The sequence below is a fragment of the Megalobrama amblycephala genome, linkage group LG13 (genome assembly GCF_018812025.1).
Source record: "Megalobrama amblycephala isolate DHTTF-2021 linkage group LG13, ASM1881202v1, whole genome shotgun sequence".
NCBI classification, from domain to species: Eukaryota; Metazoa; Chordata; class Actinopteri; order Cypriniformes; family Xenocyprididae; genus Megalobrama; species Megalobrama amblycephala.
This window is the reverse complement of record NC_063056.1, coordinates 14,019,785-14,044,312: the sequence shown is the minus strand read 5'-3', so window position 1 is coordinate 14,044,312 and position 24,528 is coordinate 14,019,785. Positions and strand designations below refer to the sequence as shown.

The 24,528-nt window shown below is 39.0% G+C and overlaps 1 protein-coding gene across 3 annotated transcripts; it reads left to right on the top strand.

The window, feature by feature from the left end:
• Window positions 1-174: 174 nt before the first annotated feature.
• On the top strand, window positions 175-22,105 carry arhgef5 (Rho guanine nucleotide exchange factor (GEF) 5). Of its 3 annotated transcripts, XM_048154096.1 has the most exons (17): window positions 175-249; window positions 5,020-5,759; window positions 6,657-9,816; window positions 10,605-10,653; window positions 11,151-11,191; window positions 12,389-12,753; window positions 13,668-13,828; window positions 14,796-14,948; window positions 15,055-15,184; window positions 15,681-15,755; window positions 15,884-15,973; window positions 16,072-16,220; window positions 16,306-16,449; window positions 18,245-18,315; window positions 18,409-18,513; window positions 21,116-21,282; window positions 21,383-22,105. In XM_048154096.1, the coding sequence occupies exons 3-16, from the start codon at window positions 6,825-6,827 to the stop codon at window positions 21,250-21,252; spliced, it is 4,662 nt and encodes a 1,553-aa protein (XP_048010053.1). In that variant the 5' UTR covers window positions 175-249; window positions 5,020-5,759; window positions 6,657-6,824; the 3' UTR covers window positions 21,253-21,282; window positions 21,383-22,105. The 3 variants fall into 3 exon arrangements, with proteins under 3 accessions (XP_048010053.1, XP_048010052.1, XP_048010054.1); XM_048154095.1 differs by having other exon boundaries at window positions 21,116-22,105; XM_048154097.1 differs by having other exon boundaries at window positions 177-249; window positions 6,657-9,408; window positions 21,116-22,105.
• The last annotated feature ends 2,423 nt before the right edge of the window (window positions 22,106-24,528 follow it).

The window sequence follows — 24,528 nt, the reverse complement described above, 5'->3', positions numbered from 1 at the left end:
ACTTTTAATAATTGAGATCTCCAGGAACAGGATTGGGCACCCCTGTATTAGGTCTTCTGGTGTAATGACCTGGGCTTTAGTTTTTTAGTTTTTTTTTACGCATAAACTAGTATATGCGTACAGTCAAACGCACGGCCTTGGAAAGCATACTTCATTTGACTCGTACGCATACACAGGCATTTGACGTATGCGCATCTCTCGCCACTAGCTACAACCAACCCTGTTGAAAAACCAGCATATGGTGGTAAGGTAGGTTTTGAAGCTGGGATGCTGGTTTGAGCTGTTTTATGCTTGTCAAGTGCTGGTCCTATGATGGTCCTATGCTGCATCCCAGCTTTTTTCAACAGGGAAAGTCCCTTTAAGACAAGTCATTTCACTCGGCGGCCATCTTTGAAACGCCTCTCGGACATTCATGAATGGGGAAACATCAAATTCTCCAAAGCTGTTTGCAAAGCTTTCGATTAAGTTTCATATTTGAAATAACCAGTGAAATCTGACAACATCTGTCTCATAGATTTTGTTTCTAAACGCTCGAATCATGACAAAAAACTGTATTTTTCAAGCTGGATCAAGCTAATGCGCATGCGCAGTCCTAGATGCACGTCTCGTGCCTCATTTCGAAGGTGCGCATCTGACTGTTTCTATAGATTCTAACGGCCGCTGCAGTGACTCGATGACTTTACCAATCGGCGATTGGCTCTTATTTAGAAGGTGGGACTTATTCTGCTTCTCCCATTCAAAACAATACGAGTGATGCATCTTGTGTTATTCTATAGTCTTTGCTACAACCCATGTAAACATCTTTGTATTCTTTCATACTAGAGTTGTACAAATTAGGGTTTCTAACCTCTTCACACAATCTCTCGTCTATGTTGGCCTCCATTGTCGCTGTAGCTTGCATGCGTTCTGGTCTGTTCTGTTTATGCAGTTTTTCTTTGAATCGACGCCCCGGGGCATGGTTGCCACCTTGTGGATAAACTAATTACTGCAAAAAAACAATTAAATGCGCATATGCGACCTGCAAGTACAAGTACACACAGTTACAAAAGTCCTGTGGTGCGCGTACAGTACGTGTGTACACTTCTGATGATGAAAGTTGCATCGCGCACTGTACGCTGACCTTCATAAATAATAATAATAATAATAACCTTTATTTTCTATAGCGCCTTTAAATGTACATCTCACGGGTTGGAGTATAGGGAATTAAAAGCTCGGTCAAATATTGAGGTGCCAACCCATGTAAGGCCTTGTAGGTAAGCATCAAAATTTTAAAATCAACCCTAAACCTAACGGGGAGCCAATGCAAATGATATGATCTCTTATTTTAGTTCTTGTCAGGATTCTAGCAGCCGAATTTTGCACTACCTGCATTTTGTTTAAGGTAGCTTTTGACACCCCAGCCAACAAGGCATTACAGTAATCAATACGGGAAAACACAAAAGTGTTGATCAGTCTCTCAGCAACAGTAAACGACAGCATTGGACGTAATCTGGCAATATTTCTGAGATGGAAGAAAGAAGTTTTAACAGTATTTTGGATATGAGGCTCAAACGTTAAATTGGCATCAAAAATGACCCCTAGATTCCTCAATTTTGTTTGAAACTCCACATTTGAACCATCAAGAGTTAGCTTGACTGACCCAGCTTTGCGTAGTTGGTGGGGTGAACCAACGAGCATAATCTCAGTCTTTTCACTGTTAAGACAAAGAAAATTTTCTTTCATCCATTCTTTCATCTTAGAGATACATTCAGAAAGAAAATCAACAGACACAGTTTCATTAGGTTTAAAATGAATATCTGAGTATCATCTGCATAAAAATGATATTTTAGACCAAGTGATCTCAAAAGCTGGCCAAGAGGAAAAACATAAATATTAAAAAGCAGAGGGCCCAAAATTGATCCCTGGGGCACTCCAGATTGAACAACATTGACCTCAGATCTAAATCCATGGCAACAAACTGCTTCCGATCATTGAGGTAGGACTTAAACCAATTTAGAACAGTATCAGAGACACCAAAAACAGTTTCAAGACGAGTAATTAAAACTAAATGATCAACAGTGTCAAAAGCGGCAATGAGATCAAGAAGGATCAAAACTGAAAGACAGCCTGAATCTGAAGCAATTAACAAGTCATTGGTAACCCTAACCAGAGCTGTGTCTGTACTATGGAAAAAGTGAACCATACTTTGGGCTCAAGGCAGCTGACTTGACCCTTCTGCGTTATCAGGCAATGACACTGTAAGCAGCGTTTACGCACAAAGGCACCTCACGAAATTTCGGACAGACTTCTTAGGCAGCATACGGTTTAATGATCAGTAAAATAGAGCAAGCTTTAATTTAATTAGGCTACTATAATACTAATTTCTCACTAATGACATCAGTAGTGGAAAACGCTGATCAAAAAAATTGCACTCAAACTGACTACCAACCCCAACTTTCAGATGCCATCTTTAATTTTTAGCTCAACTGTCACAGAATGCACAGGATTGTGAGATATCAAAGGCAGCAAAGGATATATATATGCTGCCTTCAAAAATTGATCAAATGAATGTATCTTTGGTGACAGGAAGTGAAGCCAACATTAGTTTCAGATGTGCCTTCCTACCTTGCAAAGCATCCTCCGACTGCAGCATTCGGACACAGGTCAAATGCTATAGATGCAAGATAGATGAAAATAGATATGCGTTGTGGTTTTGACACCTTTAGAACAAACTGGGGTTTCACTGCTACTCTGTCTGAACATGCATAGCTTAGGCTACTTGCTGTCCACAGACAATTTGAAAACCACCAAGGCAATAATGAATCTTTATGCATAAGAATAACTCTGCAGGAACCATAACAAAGAGGTTGCCAAAGTCAGTTTTACACGTATTGCTGCATATAAAAACATCAGATGCACAAATACCATGTTTTTGTTGTGACAATGAAATATGTTTGATAATCTATTATGAAATATAACATAAAATACTCACCTTTAATTTAGATGTTTATTTTTATTAGAGATGCAGATTAGTATTGGCTGATATATGTTCATTTTTAATGTTATGTATCAGCACAATAAGAAAATTTGTCTGATATAAAAGCCGATAAATAATGGATTATTTCCTTCAGCTGAGACACTTCAGATGTGCACTGTGACTCTTCACCATGATGGTTTTGAATTGCTTGAAATATGATTAGAGTTACTTCAAATAGGAAAATACAGTTAAGTGCAGCATGTACAGCACAAGTCTGTCATATAGGCTACATAAAATTATAATGGAACATTATAATTGTGTGCTTGGGACATGGCTTTTAATGGTGAAACTATTGTTTTTGTAATCAGGCTCTCAAAAATTATATAAAAAATTTGGATTTAGATTTATCGGCCAATATATTGGTTATCAGCTTTCAAATATAAAAGATTATCGGTTATCAGTATCGGCCATTTTCTTATCGGTGCATCCCTGATTTTTATTGCAGTCTCATAATTAAAGGTGCTAAAGAGGATGTTTTGTTTTATACATTTTTGCAATATTACTTGAAACTGTCTTTACTAACTGATAAAAGACTATTTATTAGGTGCACTGAAAGTAATAATATTAATATACATCATCTGTGCACGAGGTAGGGCCTTAAAAACAGCCAATCGCGTAAACGATTGGCCCTCTGGCTTGTCAATCACTGCCGTGACGTTCCTTGTGAGAGACGAGCGCGGCTGCGCACTCCAGTAACTTTCCACACTCCACAGGCGCTGCATGCAATGTTTTTGTCTGGAGACAGGAATAACAACTGCAGATTATGAGTTACCTGCGGTGAGTCCGACCTAATGAATCCAAAAAACACGACACAGCGAATGCTGGTGGTAAACACTCGTGTTCCAATACTCGTGGACGCGTTTTGGGAGGCGTTCCTTTGAAATGAGCTGTGAAGGAGGGGGGCTGTTCTTACGCATGCACTCATTTCAAAAACTCAGTAACAGTCTTTGGATTCTCAGTCGACGAAAAATATCCTCTCTATCACCTTTAATTAATAATTAATTATAATTGCAAAATCTCATAAATCAGGGGTTTAAACATTAAGACATAAATTTGAGCAGCTCATAAAATTGTCTTCCTTATCATGAGTGATGATCACTAATTTGTTGAAAAAGATGCAAGAAGGGCGTTTTAAGAGTTTTAGGCCCTATTTTGTGCATGTTTATTGAAAAAAATGCCAAATGTCAAATGTTTTTCAGTCTCCTGCTGAGTTTGGAAAGATTCTTTACACAAGTTAAGGTCTGGTCATCACATGACTTCACTATAAAGAGAAAAGCAACAATCTTTTTAATACAGTCAGTTCTTTTATCAGTTTTGTATTAATATCAAAGTCATTAAAGTGCACTAGTTTTTGTGAGATGTGTTTTGGTATTGTAGCCTATATGCTTTATATGTTCTCCTGCAATAAGTTTTTGTGATACTCGTTAGAAACTAACCAAGGCTATGATATTTTTCTCCTTTTAGGATGTCAGGTTATGCTCTTTATCATTGTACTACTGGAAGTATCTGATTAGTTTTTTGCAGTCTTCTCAAATTAGTCCTTTTTTTGCCTTACAATATAGCATGCTTGATGATGGTTGATCATTTCTCTTAACCTTTGACCAGAACATTTCATTGATTTGTATAAGTTTTGTTTAGATTGTGTTTTGCTTGTTTGCTTTCAGATAACAGCTCACTCTGGAGCTGAGCTTGTTCAGATGGTTCAGTATGGTTCAATAAACTTAACAAAAATAATTTTGGATTAAAATCTGCATCCAATATTGCTTACTCACCACTCAAAACTATTTTCATCTTAAACCACAAAGTTTATACTAGTAATACACAAAATTATACTTTGAAAGGCTTTGCACATAAAGAGCAAAGTTTCTAAAGTTTTATAATACATCATTGTTCTCTGTGTTTTATAATTTATCCTTTCTAATGTGTCATCTGTGCTTCCCACTGACTTTTACAGCTTTTTCTGAGAATTCTTACTTTTTTCTTTTTTCTTTTTTCTTTTGTAGTGTTACGTAAGCTGCTGACGACGCTACGGTGTATTGACACACTCACACTCGTCCGCCCCTCCCCCTTTGCTCTCACTCTTTCTCATGCCTTTACCTGAGAATTCAGACACACCCAGCATCTTCAACCCCACCAATCACAGCACAGAAGAGAGACGCCCAGACTGTGCACTGTTTCCTGTTTCTGTGAGGCAGAAGCATGCAGTGCCAGAGAGGGTGAGGTGAGTGAAGGGCTGAATTACTGGAACAAGCTGTAACGCAATCACTGTGGGTCTTCTGAGTTTATGAGAAGTGAAGAAAAGCTGCGTACGAGTCTAAACAGACGGTGGACTCCTCTTTAAGACAGTGCTGGAGGGGAAAAGTATAAGGAAAACAGAAATAGGAGGAGGGAAGGAAGATAAGTGTCAATCTGTTCAAACTTGTTTGGGAATTTGAGAAGGGCGGGAGGAGGGGACGAGAGAGAGAAACAGAAAAAGAGAGAGAGGAACACTGAGAAACTTTTTACTGTGTTGAAAACTATTTTTGATTACATGAACAGATTAAGTAGGACAGAGGCAGGCTGGATAATTAAATCAGTGTTTTCAGTAGATCATTTATCTCACTCGACTTTGGTTCTCTCAATGGGCAAACACTGATATGTGGAATGTCTATGAGTTGTGCAATTCCTGCTAGATTCACTTTGCCTGGAAAGAGAAGAAAAAGAAGGGGAGAGACGGAGAAGCGTCCCCCAAGACACTTCTCAGGTGAGTCCTCTACATTATTCCCCAAACGTTTTCTTCTTTCCTTTCTGGTGTAACTTTAGTAAAACAAACTGTTCTTGTAAACAAACATGTCCACATCACAGGCAAATATTGCCTTGTCATGCTTGGGAACATTTATCTGTGTTTATGCTATTCACCGCCCTCATTTTTCTAATGAATTTCTTAATGCTTTTTCGTTATATAACTCACTACATCTTGACATGAGTCAGCTATGTTGAAGCCATGTTCCTTCAACCACTCTTAATAGTGCTTTGGCTCTTCCTAAGCATGAATTACTTGAAATGCCTCTGAACAAGGTATAAGAATAGCATAGGGCAGTGGTTGGTTCAGCTGCATTCTTTGTAAAGCACCGATATGTTTTCATTTTGCTGAACTGACAATCAGGCTGTTTGTATATCAAATGCATTAATATATTTCATAGTGTGAAAGTTCGAATTAGTTTATAGGAGTGTTATGAGAAGTTGCATTGTATGCATCATACATGCATTGTAACAGTATATCATGTGATTTGAAGTGACTTATTTGACAAGGACTGTATATTTCTATTGTGTTGTAACTTATCTGGTAGTGTCTGGTGCAAGAAATGCCAAGGTCATGGGTTCAATTGTTAGGGAACACAAAATCTGATAAAATGTATACTTTGAATCCATTGCAAGTCACATCGGATAAGCATCTGCCAAATTAATGTTAGATATTCAGCTCAACGTATTTTTAAAATAGGCCACGTTAATCGTAACTGTGGAAGCTGCCAAGATGTATATCTGACAAGTTGCAACAAGACACTCTAAATTTTCAAAGATTTCCCAGAATATGTTTGACTGTGAATTTTAGTTGGTTTATTTTTTGACTTGGAACTGAATCATGTTTCATCCCTTATAGGTTCTCTATGTTGCCATGGAAAACAGTCAAACTAATTGGGCCATTCAAGACACTGTGCAAATATAGTCTTCTTAAGGTGCACTAGACAGTTTGTGTCAATCAAGTGCAAACTGTGACCAGCTAACCAGCAAAGAGGACCTACGTGAAACGACTTGGAAACACCAAAAGATGGACAAACCAAGAGAAAGAGAAGGAGAAGTGGAGCCAGATGCCTATAATTGGACTAGAGAGAGGGAGAAATTTCCTGCAACCAGAAGAAGAGATGGAGAGATGGACTGGAGAGAAAGAGAGAGGTGGAGAGATGGTGATCGACGTGCAAATGGAAAGTCATCAGTGTTAGAGCGGGCTGAATATGGAGGCCGAGACAATGAGAGGAGAAAAGGAGACACTTTTCCAAGAATGACAAAACCAAGCAGAGAGAAAGATGGAAGGATACTAGGTTCAGACTATAAAAGGGAGCGTCACATAGGAAGACAGAAGGACATCCTGTATGAAAATGAAAGAGAGAATGAAAGAAGGAGATACAGAGAAATGGACACAGTGAGTGAAAGAGAAAGCACAAGATACAGGGAGGAGTTGAAGAGAAATGAAATGAGAAGGCTTGTGAAGGAGGAGCCAGAGAGACAGAGGGAACGAAATAAGGAGTTTGATTCTGGAATGAGAGAAAGAAGGAGAGAAAGTTATCCAGGGGATAATGACCTTTCAGGCATGAGGGAAAGAGAGACATACAGAGAGAGAGACAAACTTAGACAAAGAGACAAGGAAGACAGGTATTATCCTCGACTCATGGAACGAGACATAGAAAGCTATTCAGATAGGGAAAGGAGGACTGAGAGACAGAGAGAGGGAGAGAGATCTAGGAAAAGAGATACAAAAAGCGAAGGAGACAGTGATGGAGACAGGGGTAAGGAAAGGAAGAGAGAAGAGGATGCTAAACATGGACACAAACTCTACAAGAGTGAAGGAGACAGCGATGTAGAACGAAAGGTACACAGAGTTAGAGAGAGAGACAGACGTAGAGATAGAGAAGCAGAGAGACGGCAAGACATGGTGATGCCAAGAGAAAGAGATTACCGGGAAACAGGTTATTATGATCCAAAAGGGGGAAATTTGGAGCGACTCAGAGAGATGGATAAACCAAGAGATAGAATGAGAGACTCCAAAGATAAAAGAATGGACAGAGATGCATACTCATACACAACTGAGAGAGGAAGGTATAGAGATGAAGAAAGGATAAGAGAGAGGGATAGGTATTCTGAAAGAGAGATTGAAGAGAGGGAGAGGCGGAGGAGAGAGAAAAGAGAGACAGAGAGAAGTAAAATGGAGAAGAGTGGACAAAGTAGCAGAGAGCTGATTTCAGGAAGTGATGAACAAGGGAGGGCAATGAGAGAGAACCCCGAGGACAGAGAACGAGAAAACACTTCTGAGATTGATAAAGAGAAACTGACGGGAAGAACAGAGGAAGAGCAGGAAGTAAAGAGTGCTCTGAGGGAAGAAGAGGGGGGTGAACGCTTTGCTGCTGAGGAGGCAGTTACAAAGAAATCTAGGATAAGGAAAATGTGGCTGGAACCTCGAAGTGAGAGAAAAGAACCCCATTTCGAAGAGGAGTACATACAGAGGAAGAGAGAAAAAGAGAAGTACATCCAAAGATACAAAGAAAGCAAGACAACTGGATATGAAGAAGAACCCGAGAGAAAGAAAGAAAACAACAAAAAGAGTCCTGAGGACAAGTATAGAGAACTTGAAATGGCTGGGGAGTTTGTGAGGGATGTCGAGGTAGAACAGGAGGAGAAATGCATGGAAGGGAACGTGGTTTGTGACCGAGAAGCCCTGGAAACAGAGTGGCAGATGGAAAGGGAAAATGTGCCCGACAACATGGAAGAGGAAGAACAGAGAAAGAACAATAGATACAACTACGTGGGGAATGAGGAAGGAAGTGAGGGAGAATCGGAAGCAGAGAAAGGCAGAATTACGTCAGCAGATGATGGATTTGTGACTGTCTCCAGTGGAGGGGATGATGCCGAGGAAGAGGATTTTGAAGACTGCAAAGAATTCTGGGATGGTGGAGTTGCTGATGATGTCTCTGGAAACTCAGGAGCCACTCAGGGCAGAGAGATCAGGACAGATGAAGAACTGGAAAACCAAAGAGCGAACAAGAGAGCAGATCGTAGGGCTCCAAAAGGACCCCTAAAAGTTTTTTGTGTGATTGCTCAGACCTTTCCCAAGACCCTAACTAAACAGAATGCGTATGAAGATACTACTGTTGAGGAAGCAGGCAATCAGCATTCAAGTCAAAACGTGGACAACCAAGGTGAAATGAGCACTGTTAATGCATTTGAAAAGGTTGAACACAGTGAACAAGACATTGAAAGAGCGATGGATGACCTCACTCTTTCTCCTAATGAGGACAAAGGGGAGGGAACAGGAATTGATGACCAGGCAAAAGAGGGTGTAACATCACTGGAAGGCCAAACGATTCTTTCCCATGAGGAATCAGAACAAGACACCCAACTCTTCCCAACACAGCCTTCTGAAACTTTAGGGCCATGTCATGAGACTCATAATGAAGACACATCACAACTAGGAGAAAAAGAAGTTACTGAAGAAACAGTTAAGCATTTTGATTCAGATGACACATGGAGCACATCTGAGGATCGAAAACGAAGCTCTACTGCTCCTCATCTTAGATGGGCCAAGAACGTGGTGAAAGAGATCCTGGGTCTGAAGTTGGGGGACACAGAAAATACAAGAGGTACACACATGGACATACAAACCAATACACAAACAGAGGGTGGGAAAGATATAGACAAATTGAGGGTGGAGGAAGAACTGACAGAGGGAGGAGAAAGAGAGGGAGGGATGGAGAGAGAGTCGAGTGAGGAACATTACCAGCTGGATCCTAATTCTATCCAGTACACTGTTTCCTTAGAAGGAGAGGCAGACAGGAAGGTAGAAGAGCAAGTCGCTAAGAACAAAGATAGCAAAAAGAAAGTCGTTCTAAGCTCTAGTAGTTTTCAAGATTTGGGGAATGGGGCTCGTATAAGGAGGCGAGGGTTCCGAAAGACGGAGAAAACCCAAGAAGAGGAGGATGAGGCAGAAGAAGAGGAAGAGGGAGAAGGAGTTGGAAGGGACCGCAGGACAAGAATATTCAACATATCAGGTGAGAGAAGGAGTAACATAAGAAGATAAAATCGGACGTTCAATGAACATTTTGCTCCACCCTTGCTGAACTTATTCTATCAAAGTTAATATACCAGTGCTGCAATGTCAAGTAGAGAGACTAAATGTGCTTATGCAAGAGTGTAACAGAATTCTGTGAGTCATCTTCCCATAAATAAGTGTCAGCATGGGCGGTAAAATGTCAGCTTTATTTTCCTGACTTCTGACTGAGTATTCCAAACAACTGAACAGTAATAAGCAAGTCTGCACTTCAGTTATGATTTGATTGATTATTTGGTAGTCATATTCTAATAGCCTGGAAGCTACAGAAGGCTCCTGAGGATTCTTGTGGGGGTTAGAGTCATGACTGCTGCAGCATTTCTTGGAAGAGGCAGAATTTTGAACTGCCAGATTTCCTTTGTTTCACAAACTAAACTATTCTCAATTATTCACGAACAAGTCCTCCCCCAGTACCTTTTCCTGTTTGTTTTTTTCTTCAGATTTTTTAGTTTATTTTTAGTTTATTGCCACATTTTCATTAGAGCTGTTGAATTTCACCATACCCATTGGTCTAGTGTGTGTTCAGTTATTCACTGGAAAGCAAGATCTTGAAGTGTTTCCTTTTTTTACAACTTGTGTAGGGCCACATACAACATTCCCCATCTGTTTTGCTTGAGTTGATGTATTACTTGGTTTTAGGCTGCTTAAATTCTAATTCTGTCTTGGTTAAGGGAAGATTACGAAGTGTGATGCTAAATAACAGCTGATTTCTGTGTTTTGGTTGTTTAGATGGCGAGGAGGATGAATTAAGTTTGACCTGGAGTGAAATGGATCTAAGGTAAGAGAACCAGACTTTACAGCATGTACATGTCCCATATTCCAAAACACCACAACAAACATGTGCTTTATAAGGGGCACTCAGTATTTAGTCCCTTATTAAAATGTTTTGTACTTTTGAGATGAAGACTCCAGTCCAGTCATATAGCCTAATAAAAGCTGCTTTTATTTTAGATATGTCATCTCAGGTGGGCAGACTTGTTGACATGCTTGTTTCTTTATCCCCTGTTACATGATTAGCAGAATGATTAGCTAAAATCATTCAGTTAAAAATTGAGTTTTGTGGTTATAACTGATAAGGGGGTGTAATATCTCAAAAGAAAAAAAAATGGAAATGATAGCATGAAACCAGCCTCTCTTCTTTTTGGTTTGGCTTGGTAATGTTTCTAAACTGTATGCAGTCCATCACTACTGATAGTATTTTGTTTGCAGACAGTCTTACAAATACAAATACCATGATATCACAGTTATAATTTTCTCTCTTTGTCTTACATTCAGGAAAATTGGGAGGACAAAAAAGAGGAATTCTAAATTCTATAGTAAGTGTCTTTATTTTTCTTGTTATGCAACACTTGGCTCATCTTTACATGTGCATGACAATATGCATGTACATGGTTATAACATACTACAGATGATTCATTCTAGTCTATTTTAAAGTTCATTAAAACATTACAAAGACATACAATTCCCAGTCATACAACCCCCCCCTCCCTTTTTTTTTTTTTTTTTTTGTTGACAAGAACCATTTTACATGCCCCTCTGTACACCTTGTACTGTAGTGTACATAATATAATTATAACTGGATGTTATGTATGGTTCTTAATTTATGGGTTACAGTTCAGATGTTCAGAGAAGGAAAAGTTTTGTCATTCCTAACTATGCTACTTTGCTAGTCCTCTAGGCAAAGAACAGGTTTGTGCTTGCACATCACTTGGAACTGCAGATAAACAGCTGCAAATACTCACTTAGAGTTACAAAAAAAAAAGAAAAAAAGAATTGTGGATGTTTTTGCTTGTAAATCTTTTTTGGCCTTATTGATATACTGACTTGTACATGTTCACAAACTATGCTCTGCCTGATTTGTTGTACCCTCCTCAATTTTCATTTTCTCAACTGGTGGATAAACTGGTTTAGCCTTTTTTTCTGCTTTTGCTGTATCTAACTAGACACGATTTTATGATTATAATTGTATTATTGGCATTTACCATTGTTCTTTCTTAGTGACCCCGGTCTGTTCCGGTGGTGAGGGTCATGGAAAGCAGCAAAAAACAATGCTAAATTCAAATAATACAAAATGCAAATAAACATAAAGTTATGCTAAGTTAGATAAAACAAATTCAACTGACTTATTAGAGGCTGGAGAAAACTCAGCTGTTCTTTGGTAAAAGCTAGCCAAATTAGGCAGATACCAGCATAGACAAGTTACATGATATGCTTTCATCCTTGTAAACTATGAACAAAACAACCCGAGGTAAAAGAAATTACAATCCAGTCAGCATTAAATACGAGATCACATGCAATGAAAATAAACATGGCTGGTTTGTGCCAACCACAAAGTATTATGTGCAAATTATTAGTTGGTTGTGTAGTTCCTGGTAATGCTAATAAAGGCATTGCTTGATTTTAAGGACATTTGTTGTAACATTTTACTAGGCCTACCTTATATCCAATATAAAATCAAGGTAAGAACCACTCTAGAACCACATAGATGATTTCTCTGTCTCTTTCTCTTGCAGACTCTCAGTTGTATCAGGAATACAATGAGGTGGCCCAGAACAGAGAGATCCTGCTGTCTCATACCGATTCTATATCAATAAGCAGCGATAATCACTCTATCCGTTCATCTTCTTCCCCAAATCATTCCCCTAAGCTATCACACAGACCCCTCCCACCTCTCCCTCAAGTCCTCCTGCACCCCCACACTCTGTCCCAAACCAACTCCTTAAAAAGTCTTAATGTGCCTCAGCAATCCATAGGCAGACCCCCTTCCCCTCGCGTGCCCATCTCTGCTTCCTCACCCACACTGTGGCAGGAGCTCCCGGGAGTGAGGAACAGCCCAGATTTTGAGATACTCGCTGAAGATGAGAGACGTCTGCAGGAGGTAGAATTATTCATTCAATATCACCTAACATTGCATAAAAATGTATTTTGACACACTAAGGGGCTGTTTACATGACACCATTTTCCAACTAAAACCCAAAAACTTTTTATGCGTTTTGACCGTTCATTTACACAACAATGGCGTTTTGGGGGCCTGAAAATGCAAACTTTTGAAAACGGGTTTCAATGTGCAAGTTTTTAAAATCAATACCGTTATCGTCTCAAATTAGAATTTGTGAAAACGGTTACACCATGCGCATGTGTATTATGTGTTTAGTCTAGGTGGTTAGTTTTTCTTTACATAGTAACATCGCCAACTACTGGCCTGGCATGAATAATACAGCATTTTTAATCTTTTTCGTGGATCTGTGTGAACCGTCTTTTGACAACATTGTCATCTGTATGCGAAAAACTCAAAGGAAAAACTTTTTTTAAGTTTTAGTACATGGTTGTCGTGTAAACGTACCCTAAGTCATATACTTAAAAATATATGAATGCCATTGTGCTAGATGATAATAGTTTAAACCAAGTGCCATATATTTTAAAGAAAAACAGCAGCATGCTTTTCAACAAAACATTTCATAAGCTAAAACAAACAACTCAGGGGGAACTGACTCGTACGTTCACAAAAAAAGGACCTTGGTGGTTGACAATTGCAAAAATGTCATGAAAAGTGAAGTTAGCTGAGAAAAGGTTTAACACTTGTTTACAGAAGAGAGTCCACTATGATATTTTGTTATCAAATGCCATGAAATTCATACATTTTTAAGCTAGGCTTAAGTGTTCATATACAATACACAATCTGGACATTATGTAGTTCTGTTTCTGCCCTTATTGTGAAAAATAAAAAGGTAATTGTGAAATATTCATTTATTATTAGTAAGGACATAACCATAAAGAATCTGTATTTTTCAGGTGAGGTTTGAGGTCGTGACCTCTGAGGCTTCATACTGCCGCAGTTTGGACATTGTGGTGGAGAACTTTGTCATGTCCAAGCCGCTCAACGTTATCCTGTCTTCACAAGACAAAAACTGGCTGTTCTCCAGGCTAATTGATGTTAGAGCCACCAGTCACAGGTTACAATCATGTCATTAAACAATAGCAGAATTACTGAAGAAAAACATTTTATTTTTGATAAAAATGTTCAGTTCTCTACATCTACTGTGTGCTGCTGACGCCATTTGACAACTTTAAGACTCCCTAAATGTGCATGAAATCTTCATCTTTAGCCAGTCGTTTTCCAGTTTAACTCTGACAACATCCTGGGGCTAGTTGTTCAAAAGTAATCTGATCGGATTTCGGCTATCGGATTGGATCAAATTTTGAAAATGTTTTGTTCAAAAGAAAAAGAAAAAGGATTTTGAAATCAGATTAGATCACAAAATCCAATCTTGGTTTTTGATCTGAATCAAATCATCAGTTTGTGTTGTTCAAAACTTTTTAGTGAGATTGGGATACCTTTGATCCAAAACATCAGGATTGTACTGATCACAGCAACACTTTAAAACTGGTCAAAAAATACAATATTTCTATCATGTAATATACACACACATATTTAGTAGTCTACAGTAAAAAAGTGATTTTGCCACCATAAATTAATCCCCAAACAGTAAATATCAAACAAAAATATATTTAATTTGAAGTGTTTTTTTTGTGTGTTTTTGTCACTGTTTGTAAACTACAACAATCATAAGAGATTAACCAATCAAAAGCTTTTTTGCAAGTGAACGCGATGTTTCTTGGGTGATCACTACACTAAACATTTCAGCAAAAGCATTGAAATATTTTTTTCCCATCACCATGTCCCTTTAGGGGCTCCGTAGAGCACTAGTACTCCAGATTTGGTAATCTGAAAAAGTGTGTATCTGGATCAGGGTGATTTTGCTTTGAAAAACCAGCACGAAAGTAAGATGGATTACCTGATCCTGGATAGCAAAACATGGGATTTCCAAATCCAGATCATTCTGATCCAGATTAAACTTTTTGAACAACTGGCCCCTGTAGTCAGAATTATGCCACTAATATAAGCTTCTTTTAATTTAGTTTTCTGTCTCACCTGGAAGAAACAGTGGAGAACGACATAATGCACTTTACCGTCTGCGACGTTATTATCAAACACTGTACACGATTCCGAAAGGTCTACGTGCCATACCTTACCAACCAATCATATCAGGACAAGACGTATCAAAGATTAATGTGAGTATTTGTTTGCACTTATCTGAAGTGGAAAATGTGCTTTTCCTCTTTTATTTTGTCCATGATTGTCTATGATTTCTTTGCTTCTTTCAACCATCTCTCACAGGGATGAGAGTCATGAATTCCGTAGAGTTGTGGAAAAGTTAGAGCGTAACCCGGTTTGTCAACGACTGCCTTTACGGTCTTTCCTCATTCTGCCGTTCCAAAGGATCACTCGCCTCAAACTGCTAGTGCAGGTACTGTCTTCCTCCGTCCTGTTTAAATCTGTCACATTTTTTTTGACATATTCTACCTTTGAAGAGAATGCCATGCCTTGTTGAGATCCAATCAGATTTAGGGGATAGTTTTTTTTTTTTTTAAGTCAATGTGAAGTTTAGGCTTACAACAAGGTTTAGGGGCTTCTACACCCTCACCTACTGTATCATTTGCCTCTGAATTTAAGTTAAATTATGGGTAGGGTTAGTTTAGTAGCGATAGGACTGATTTTGGACAGGAATGTTGTTCCAGGATCAACAATAGATGTTGATTCAGGACCGTGTCTTACTTGGCAAAATCACGGCAACCTGCTTACCTTTTTTTTATTGACTTTGAGCTCTGAAGTTTGTATCCAGCCTTCTTCATCTGTATTGTCCAACTAAACCAATAGTATATTAACATGATATCAGACCTCCTCTGTCTCCTTTCACAGCATGCTGTATTTTAAATGCTCTCTTATCTTATTTTTGTCGGCAGAATATTGTAAAGAGAACCGCTTCAAAAACCAAGGATGAAGCACAGGCCATTAAGGCCATGAAACTACTTGAGAAGGTGAGACTTCGCTTTATGTACTTGAAAATATGTAGTTATGTCACCCACATATCTGCATTGGAATTTCTTATCAGTTATCTCAGTTTCTCTCTCTTACCACTGTCCCATGCCTCCTTGCTGCTTTACAGATGATCCAGGAAAGTAATGAAAGTATCTCTCAAATGAAGAACATTGAGTCGCTTGTGACTCTCAATGCCAAAGTTGACTTTGAGTGCAGGGTGAGCATGACACGTTTGGCAACCTCATTTGTTCTGAATGCCATCTAAATAATAATGATGTTTATGAAGACCCCATATTTCATTTTTGTGTGTGTTAGACTCTTCCATTGATCAGTCAGTCCCGCAGACTGGTACGAGAGGGATCTGTGACTGAACTGAGAGACTTTTCCCTGAGAGACAGGGAAGATGAGAGAAGCGTTTATATGCACCTTTTTAATGACTATCTCCTGCTCTCTTTGCGGAAAGAGTATGTTTGACCTTCACTAACATCCATAGTTCAAAAAAAATGAAATGTTTATGGTGCATAACTTTGCTTAACTTCCTGTTCGCAGAGGGGGTAGGTTTACAGTTATCGATCATGCTCCAGTATCAGAGCTGCGGGTTGAAAACTGCAGGTTCAAACTGCATTCCTTACAGAAAAACCTGTTCCGTCTGCACATGTCGCAAAAAGCCCTGCTTTTGAAGACAGATACCCAGTAAGTATTTCAATGTGTATGTTTATTTATGAGAAGAAATCAGTTTCAGTCTTCTTAACACGCTTCCATGTGCGCAAGTCCACAAGGCTGCAGGGCAGGGGTGTCCCAGTACCCTCCCGGAGGGCACCTTCCAGCAAAGTTTAGCTCTAGCCTTATTTGAATACACCTGAACTAACTCTTCAGGATCACTAGAAACTTTCAGGCTGGTTTGTTGGAGCTAAACTCTGCAGGAAAGTGGCCATCCAAGAGCAGAATCGAACACCCCTGCTGTAGGGTTTCTTCATTTGTAAACTTTGGGTGCATCTCAATCAGCTTTATTGTTGAATAGTCAGGGCACTGGTCAGGGAGTCTCAATTGCAAAATCCTACCAGTGCTCTGAAACGTTCGCTCATTAATAAGTCCCACATTACACCATGAAAACCAGGGAGCATCGATGTTCACTATGTTCCTTTAACAGGAGTTCTTTTAACAGGAGAATCATATGAACTCACTACACATAATGACACGCGACAGATGATTTTTAAAATACACACCATTAATATATTTCAGCATAAACAAACTTAGCTAGACAGGTAATGAACAATCTAGCTAACATTTTAATTTATTTACGGCTGAAATGTTGCATGTATATGTAACAAGCACTAATGTACTTTAAAGCTGCAGTCTGTAACTTTTTTTTTTTAATTATACAAAATTATATTTTGAGCAAGTACATAACCAGCCAGTGTTCAAAACTATATCCTTACCTTAGCCCGATTCACAACGGTAAGCTTGTAATAATATTTTCTAATTTGAGTGGTACTGGTAGGTTTCTGCGGGAAATTCGTGCATGTCGCCGTTCGTCTTTGCGTCATTACGTCACGTCTGTTTACATAAAGAAGGCGTCACAGATAGTAGGCTATATTGCATATGAGGATGCTGCAGGTGGCGGATCATTTATAGCCTTTTCTCACAGCAACTGCAATAATTAAACTTATCATTTTGATGGCGGATTGTATGGTATGACAAATTAACGTTAGAGATTAGACTGTACAGAAATTGAAATCCACAGGTAACGCTAATACACACTAAATACATGTAGTCACGCCATGCTGTTGTTGTTAACATTAACAATTTGAGAACAAAGAATAACAATAATAATAATTTGCACGGTTTGATGTGATCCGAGCTAAGCGATCGTTAGATTTAAATCACCATTGGCAGCGCGATTTATTATAATGCTTTTTTTTTCTCAGTTGTTCAGAACAGAAGTAGCAGATTTGTTACTTACTTGTTCAGATGTACCGAAGTACAGTATCCATATCGGTGACGGACAGCCACACATTCTCCTCAAAACATTAGATTCGTCCGCACCGAGAAACCGTGCCAATCCACAACCCACGTAAAGATGATAATTCCGCAAATAACTGCAATTGCAGGTTTCAAACAGAGATGGCAGCAAAGAGGCAAAACTTATGGACTGCAGCTTTAAATAACATTAAAAATAATGTCAGAAAGATATCATCTGTTGTTCATAAATACCAGTAGTAATGTTGTACAATGAGGATGTTGTCATGTGTCCCAAATAGTGAGACAGCATTCTTTACTGTCCTTACCAGTGCCTGAATTCATGTACACGATATACTGATTCAGGATGTTAGGGAGCTGATTGAGATGCACCCATTGTCACATGGAAAACTTTATTGCACAGCATAAATTTAGTTCAGTCAGTTAGTCTAGTGTTTTGTAATCTTGTTGAGCAAAATGATGCATTAAACTAATCTGTGCCCATCTCTCATATCACCTCTTCTCTCAGAGCTGATAAACTACGTTGGATATCAGCACTCTCACGTCCTTATCCTGAGATTGACTTCAGTGCAGTTCAGGGTATGTGCCACTTCCTGCTCGAAAGGAAATTGCAATTTCAAAATAAATATTCTAATGCTAATATTTTGCATTTTTCTCTTTTCCCATTTGCAGACTTTGCACAAATGCAGTGCATCAGAGCCTTTGTTGCCCAGCAACCAGATGAACTCAGTTTAGAGAAAGCTGACGTTCTATTAGTTCACCAGCAGAGTAGTGATGGTGAGTTATAACGCTAAACACATGAACACCTAAAGGAAAGTTCATGAATGGAATTTATTTTTCTATCACTATACATGAGGCCAGCTCAGTTTGGTTTTCTACCATAGTACACTACCACATGCAGAACGCCACTACTGAACATTAGCACATTTACATTACCATACAGTTACAGGACCAGTCCTTCTGGAGCAACCTAAAGTTAAGTTTCTTGCTCAAGGCTACAATGGTGATAGTTCATGGATCACTGCAGTCAAACCTACAACATTGTGAAAAGTGTAGTGACGTGTGGTCAAGTATGGTGTGTATCTATGTTTAGCAACCCTCTTCCTGGAGTACCCTCAACAGTGCACATTTAGGATGTCTCCCTTATCTGACACCAGTTGCCTCCTAATGCAGGAATGGACAACTTCATTCGTGGATGAACACTGTGCAGAGTTTAGTTCCATCCCTAATCAAACAAACCTGCCTGTAATTTTCAAACAATCCTAAAGAGTTAGGTTTCAGGTGTGTTTGATTGGGGGTGGAGCTAAGGCCCTGTCCACACAAACATGGGTATTTTCAAGACTGCAGCTTTTTCTATGCAGTTTAGCCGTTCATCCACATGCAAACAAAGTATTTGGTCACTGAAACCAAACCTTTTTGAAAACTCCTGCCAGGGTGAAGATTTTTAGAAACTCTGCTTGCAGTGTTGTCGTGTAGCCGGTGAAACCGGAGATTTTGGCATGTAACACAGGAGTGCGATCTCCTTTTTTTGATGTCAGATTGTGTGGTGCTATCTCCTTTGTTTACATGAGGTGCGTCTGTGCAATGGCAGACATAGGCTTCTGATTGGCCAACATGGCTTTACGGTTAGTTATATTGCCACCTGTTGGTTTGGCATGCTCTTGAAAGCGCTTAATAGTGTGTTTTTGCATTTTCATGTGGACCATGCTTGTGTGGATGATTTTTTTTTTAAAAGGAGGAAAAACTCAGTTTATAAAAATATGTGTATGTGTGGACTAGACCTAAATTCTGCAGGACAGTGGCCCTCCAAAAACAGAGTTGCCCATCACAGCTCTAACGTGCTGATGAGTTGAATCCAGCATGTTTAAATAAGGCAGTGGTTTTCAATCCTGGTCCTGGGGACCCACCGCTGCGAGGTAGCAAGTCAGCTGCCTAAGTTTTCAGATGCAGCCTTTGTCGTCACTCTAATTTAACACACCTGATTCAGATCACCAGCTCTTTATGTAAGAGTTCCATGAAGAGAACTGTCAAATAAGAGAGACATACAAAATGTGCAGAGTGGTGTGTCCCCAGGACTGAAAAACACTGAATCAGGGAAATATATAAAATATTCAGTGTTGGGGGCACTCTAGGACCAGGGTTGGGAACCCCTCATCTAGGTGTAAAAAGGAGTGTCCAATCTTACTCCCATAGGGCCAACTTCCTGCAGAGTTTAGCTCCAACCAGTGGCGTGGGCGGGGGAGGGGGGTTGAGCCCCTGCCCCCTTGATCGCGAAAGTGCCCTTTGTGGACGCATCACGGTGCCCCCACGTTCCCATTTCTCCCCCCCAGAACGCGATTGCACCCCTGCCCTCGCGGAGGTTTGTGCACACCACTGGCTCCAACACACCTGCCTGGAAGTTTCTTGTGATCCTGAAAACCTCGATTAGCTAGTTCAGGTGTGTTTAATCAGGCCTGGAGCAAAACTCTGCTGGAAGGTGGCCTTTCAGGAGCAAGACTGAATACGCCTGTTGTAGAATGTCTAGTAAAATTCAGAAGTTGGATTTGGCTCTAAATCAAGACTATCCCTAGAGCAGGGGTAGACAACCGGAACCAGTAATAACATTTTTTCCAGGCTTCTGATTGACCAACATGGCTTTACGGTTAGGGTTATATTGCCACCTGTTGGTTTGGCATGCTCTTGACAGCACTTCATATAGTGTTTTTGTGTTTTTATGTTCGTTTTTTAAAAACGAAAGAAGGAAAACTTTATAAAAATACCCATGTACGTGTGGACTAGGCCTAAGTAAGAAACTGATTAGCTTTTTCATGCGTGTTTGATTAGGGTTGGAGATAAACACTTCAGGTGTGATAAACATTCTTTCATGACTAGATTTCACTCCAAGTTTCCATAGTCACACTGTATGATATGATTGTAGTACTGATGAGGTGCCCTGTACAGTGTCACCTGATGGAGTTCCCCGCCGCCGTCGCCTTTGGCTTGCTAAGTTGGGGTTTAAAAGACACTTATTAAATACACTTATTCAGCAAGATTATTGATTGACACTATCAGCTGAGAACAAAACTTGAACTGAATTGAGCTAGATGATGACACCACTGAGGTCTGCATAGATACTCATTGCTGAATTGAACTAATTTCATAATTGATTAATTTTACAACTGTTATTGATTTGAAACGACTTAACAGTACTGAAAAAATGAATGAATACTCCACTGAGCATACCGTATATTTCTATTCTTAGGAACTATTACCGAAACAAGTTCTTATTAGACATGCCAGGCATGATGCTAATGTTGTTACAAGCAGACTTATTGAATTGCAAATGGAATGAATGCTTTGACTAAAATTTCATTTAAGGAATTCTCTCCCTTTGCTTCAGGCTGGGTGGAAGGAACTCGTCTGTCAGACAGGCAACGAGGCTGGGCCCCGGAGGCTCACCTGGAGACGATAATCAGCGACAAAACAAGAAAGCGCAACCTGCTGGACACTATGAGAATTGCCACAGCAGCAATGTGAAGCAATATGTACAATCTTCACAGTTCTCAGGTGGACAGTTTCAACCACAATTTTTTAGTGTTAAAGTCTTATCCAAAAAGACTTTCAAGAACTTGGATTTATGTGGGAAGTTTCTATTTATTTTGTGTAGATACTCGAGCTGATAAGGGTGATGTGGGCGATATGGGCACACCCGTGTCATGGTACTTCACACCCTGAGAAAGGGTCTGGAAAGATGCTGAATTGCACCAGAGCTTCTTGGATATCTCATGATGTCGTGCAAATGGAGCAACCAAATGAGTATCTATCCAGCTTCCACAGTGTTTGTGTAAACATCATGTAAAGTCTTTCTTATAACTTGGAAGTGGGGTGTCACACCTGGACAGACAATTGGACCACAGTCTGTTTTCCTCTTAATGAGCGAGTTGTCTCACTGAGGAGCAACTACAGCTGGATATAAAACGGTGGAATCATTGAGAAATTCTGAATACTGCACACCTGCAATTTATAAACATTACATTCCTTTCAACATGGAATACAAATTCTGACTGCAGCCTCTTGGAAATACGATTTAAAGAGGAGATTGTTGTGCTCCAGGACAAGGATGCAAAAAGGACAAATCGTGATCTTTTCCTTAAACAAACTGTACTAATTTTATTCAGGATCATGAATTATAGATGGCTAGTTTTTAAGACCAAAAATAGGGTAGAACACCCAAGGTTGTAACAATGTACATAATACCTACAATGTATATAATATAGGTTTTTAACTTTAAAGATATAAAGTATTATGTTTTCAGGGAATAATTCCATCCCCGTTCAAACAGAGTGGCATATAACTGTAATAAACTGATATTTTGTTTCTTGAAAGAACATTTCATGGTTTAGCAGATGAGATTTTTATTCTTATCAAGTGCACTTTGGTTTTTATTTGTAATTATGGGAAGGTCGTTAGGAAGCAAGACCTCAAGGAAAAAGGAATCAGAATGAAAGAGTAAAGAGGCACAGGATTCAGTAGGAAATCAAATGCTTTAGTGTCATTTACAATACGAAGAATCAATACGAATTCATTTAATAAATGTTTCTGTCAGCATAACAAGAAAAGACCATAAACAGCTTCATGGCTACATGGAGAAAAAAACAACAACAAAAAAAACATGAAATAGGTTTATGATCAACTGAATTGTACTTGAAATATCCACAAATGATTGGTTCCTGAGGCAAAACTGAAATCTACTTGAGCCCTGACCCGTAATCAAAGGTTGCAGAGAGTAAAATGACATTAAAAGTACAAGATAATGTGAACAACATAACACTTTATGATTAGGTTCAATTTGTTAACATTAGCTAATAGATTAGGTTTCATGAGCTAATGGATTTTTTTTTAAATTATGCTCTTTTTACATTTTCAACTTTCTTTAGTGTTATGTTGCTGTATAAATAAAGGGTTAGTTCACCCCAAAATGAAAATTCTGTCTTTAACTACTCACCTAAACCTGTAAGCTACTAAAAACATATTTAAAACAGTTCATGTGGCTGCAGTGGTTCAACCTTAATGTTATGAAGCGACGAGAATACTTTTTGTGCGCCAAAAAAAACAATAACAACGACTTTATTCAACATTATCTAGTGATGGGCGATTTCAAAACACTGCTTCATGAAGCTTCGAAGCTTTACGAATCTTTTGTTTCGAATCAGTGGTTCGGAGCGAAACTGCCAAAGTCATGTGATTTCAGTAAACGAGGCTTCGTTACATCATAAGTGTTTTGAAATTTCAATGGTTCACCACTAGGGGGCTTGACTTTTGCAGTTTGATAAACGCTCCGAACCACTGATTCGAAACAAAAGATTCGTAAAGCTTCAAGAGGCGTTTTGAAATCACCCATCACTAGATATTTTTGAATAAAGTCGTTATTTTGTTTTTTTTGGTGCACAAAAAGTATTCTCGTCACTTCATAACATTATAGTTGAACCACTGTAGTCACATGAACGGTTTTAAATATGTCTTTAGTAGCTTTCTAGGCATTGAAATTGTTAATTATCTTGCTGTCAATAGAGGCCTCACTGAGCCATTGGATTTTATCAAAAATATGGTCTTACGGGTGTGGAGCAGCATGAGGGCGAGTAATTAATGACAGAATTTTCATTTTTGGGTGAACTAACCCTTTAAGCATGAAAAAGATCTGCAAGTTACAAAGCACAAAGCCACTCCAAGGGGAATTATACTCTATATGTGCCATTTCTGAACTCCCTGAAACACCTCGATTGTAGTCTTGAGGTTTCTTCTGGGAATGTACACATCACAATATTCCTCATTTAAATAATTCCCGCCCAAGGCAGATGCAAAATAAAGGTGCAAGTCCTGGTTGAGTTGCATTAGTAGTGCGCTGTCACCATGTCCAAAACACAGTACAACATTTCATGTTGTATAATACACATTAATGTACTATAAACAAAAATTAACAATGAAAAACAAGGTTAACATTAACCTACATTAATAAATGCTATAAAAATGATTCTTAATTTTTAAGCTTGTTATAATTAACTAATGTTAACAAACAAACTTATTGTAGTGTTCCTGAAAACACTGTCTGGTGGTAAGGAAGAGAAACTTGCTGTTTTTTATTAGCCACTTGGAGGTTTAAATATGTGCTCAAAGGAGCCATGAATAGTCTAATCTTAAGCTCATCCAGACATACACAGTGAATTTGACGCACAATCTCAAAGACACATACACTCATGAGAACTTCAGCACCAGGTAAGACAGGAACTCACTCATGCACTCACTTAACTCCTCATCGTCTGCACTATGCGGTACTAGACTAGACCAGAACTATTACCAACTGTTTTAACATGTATTATCACTGATTTACACTATATAAACTTTTCACATGCTGAACAGTCAGTGTTGTCTAATAGGAGTCAGGGCTTGATTAAGGGAGACACATGCACAAACACTCCACAAATCAAATCCAATGGGGTTCTAATGAGAACATACAGGTGCCGCTTGTGTAGAGTAGCACAGTGTTAAAACGGAAGGAGTGCATTGGTCTGTGAGTGCACCGCTTCTTAGTAAATCCAACATTTCAAATGTTGTTATCACTTTATTTTCGATGGTCCCCTTTAGACATTATGTTGACTGTAAGTAACGTTGCACCTACATGTCAACTAACTATCATTAGAGTATTACTATACTGTCTAATTAATATCTGCAAACACTTTATTTTGATGCTCCCAACAGACGTTCTACTGACTATAATTAACTTTCCAAGTTCATGCCAACTTACTCTATTAATCC

Coding starts and splice junctions, on each gene's coding strand:
- arhgef5 (XM_048154096.1), top strand. CDS start 6,825: ATGGACAAACCAAGAGAAAGAGAAGGAGAAGTGGAGCCAGATGCCTAT. Junction 15,185..15,680: donor GCCTCAAACTGCTAGTGCAG/GTACTGTCTTCC, acceptor TTTTGTCGGCAG/AATATTGTAAAGAGAACCGC. Junction 18,514..21,115: donor TCACCAGCAGAGTAGTGATG/GTGAGTTATAAC, acceptor CCTTTGCTTCAG/GCTGGGTGGAAGGAACTCGT.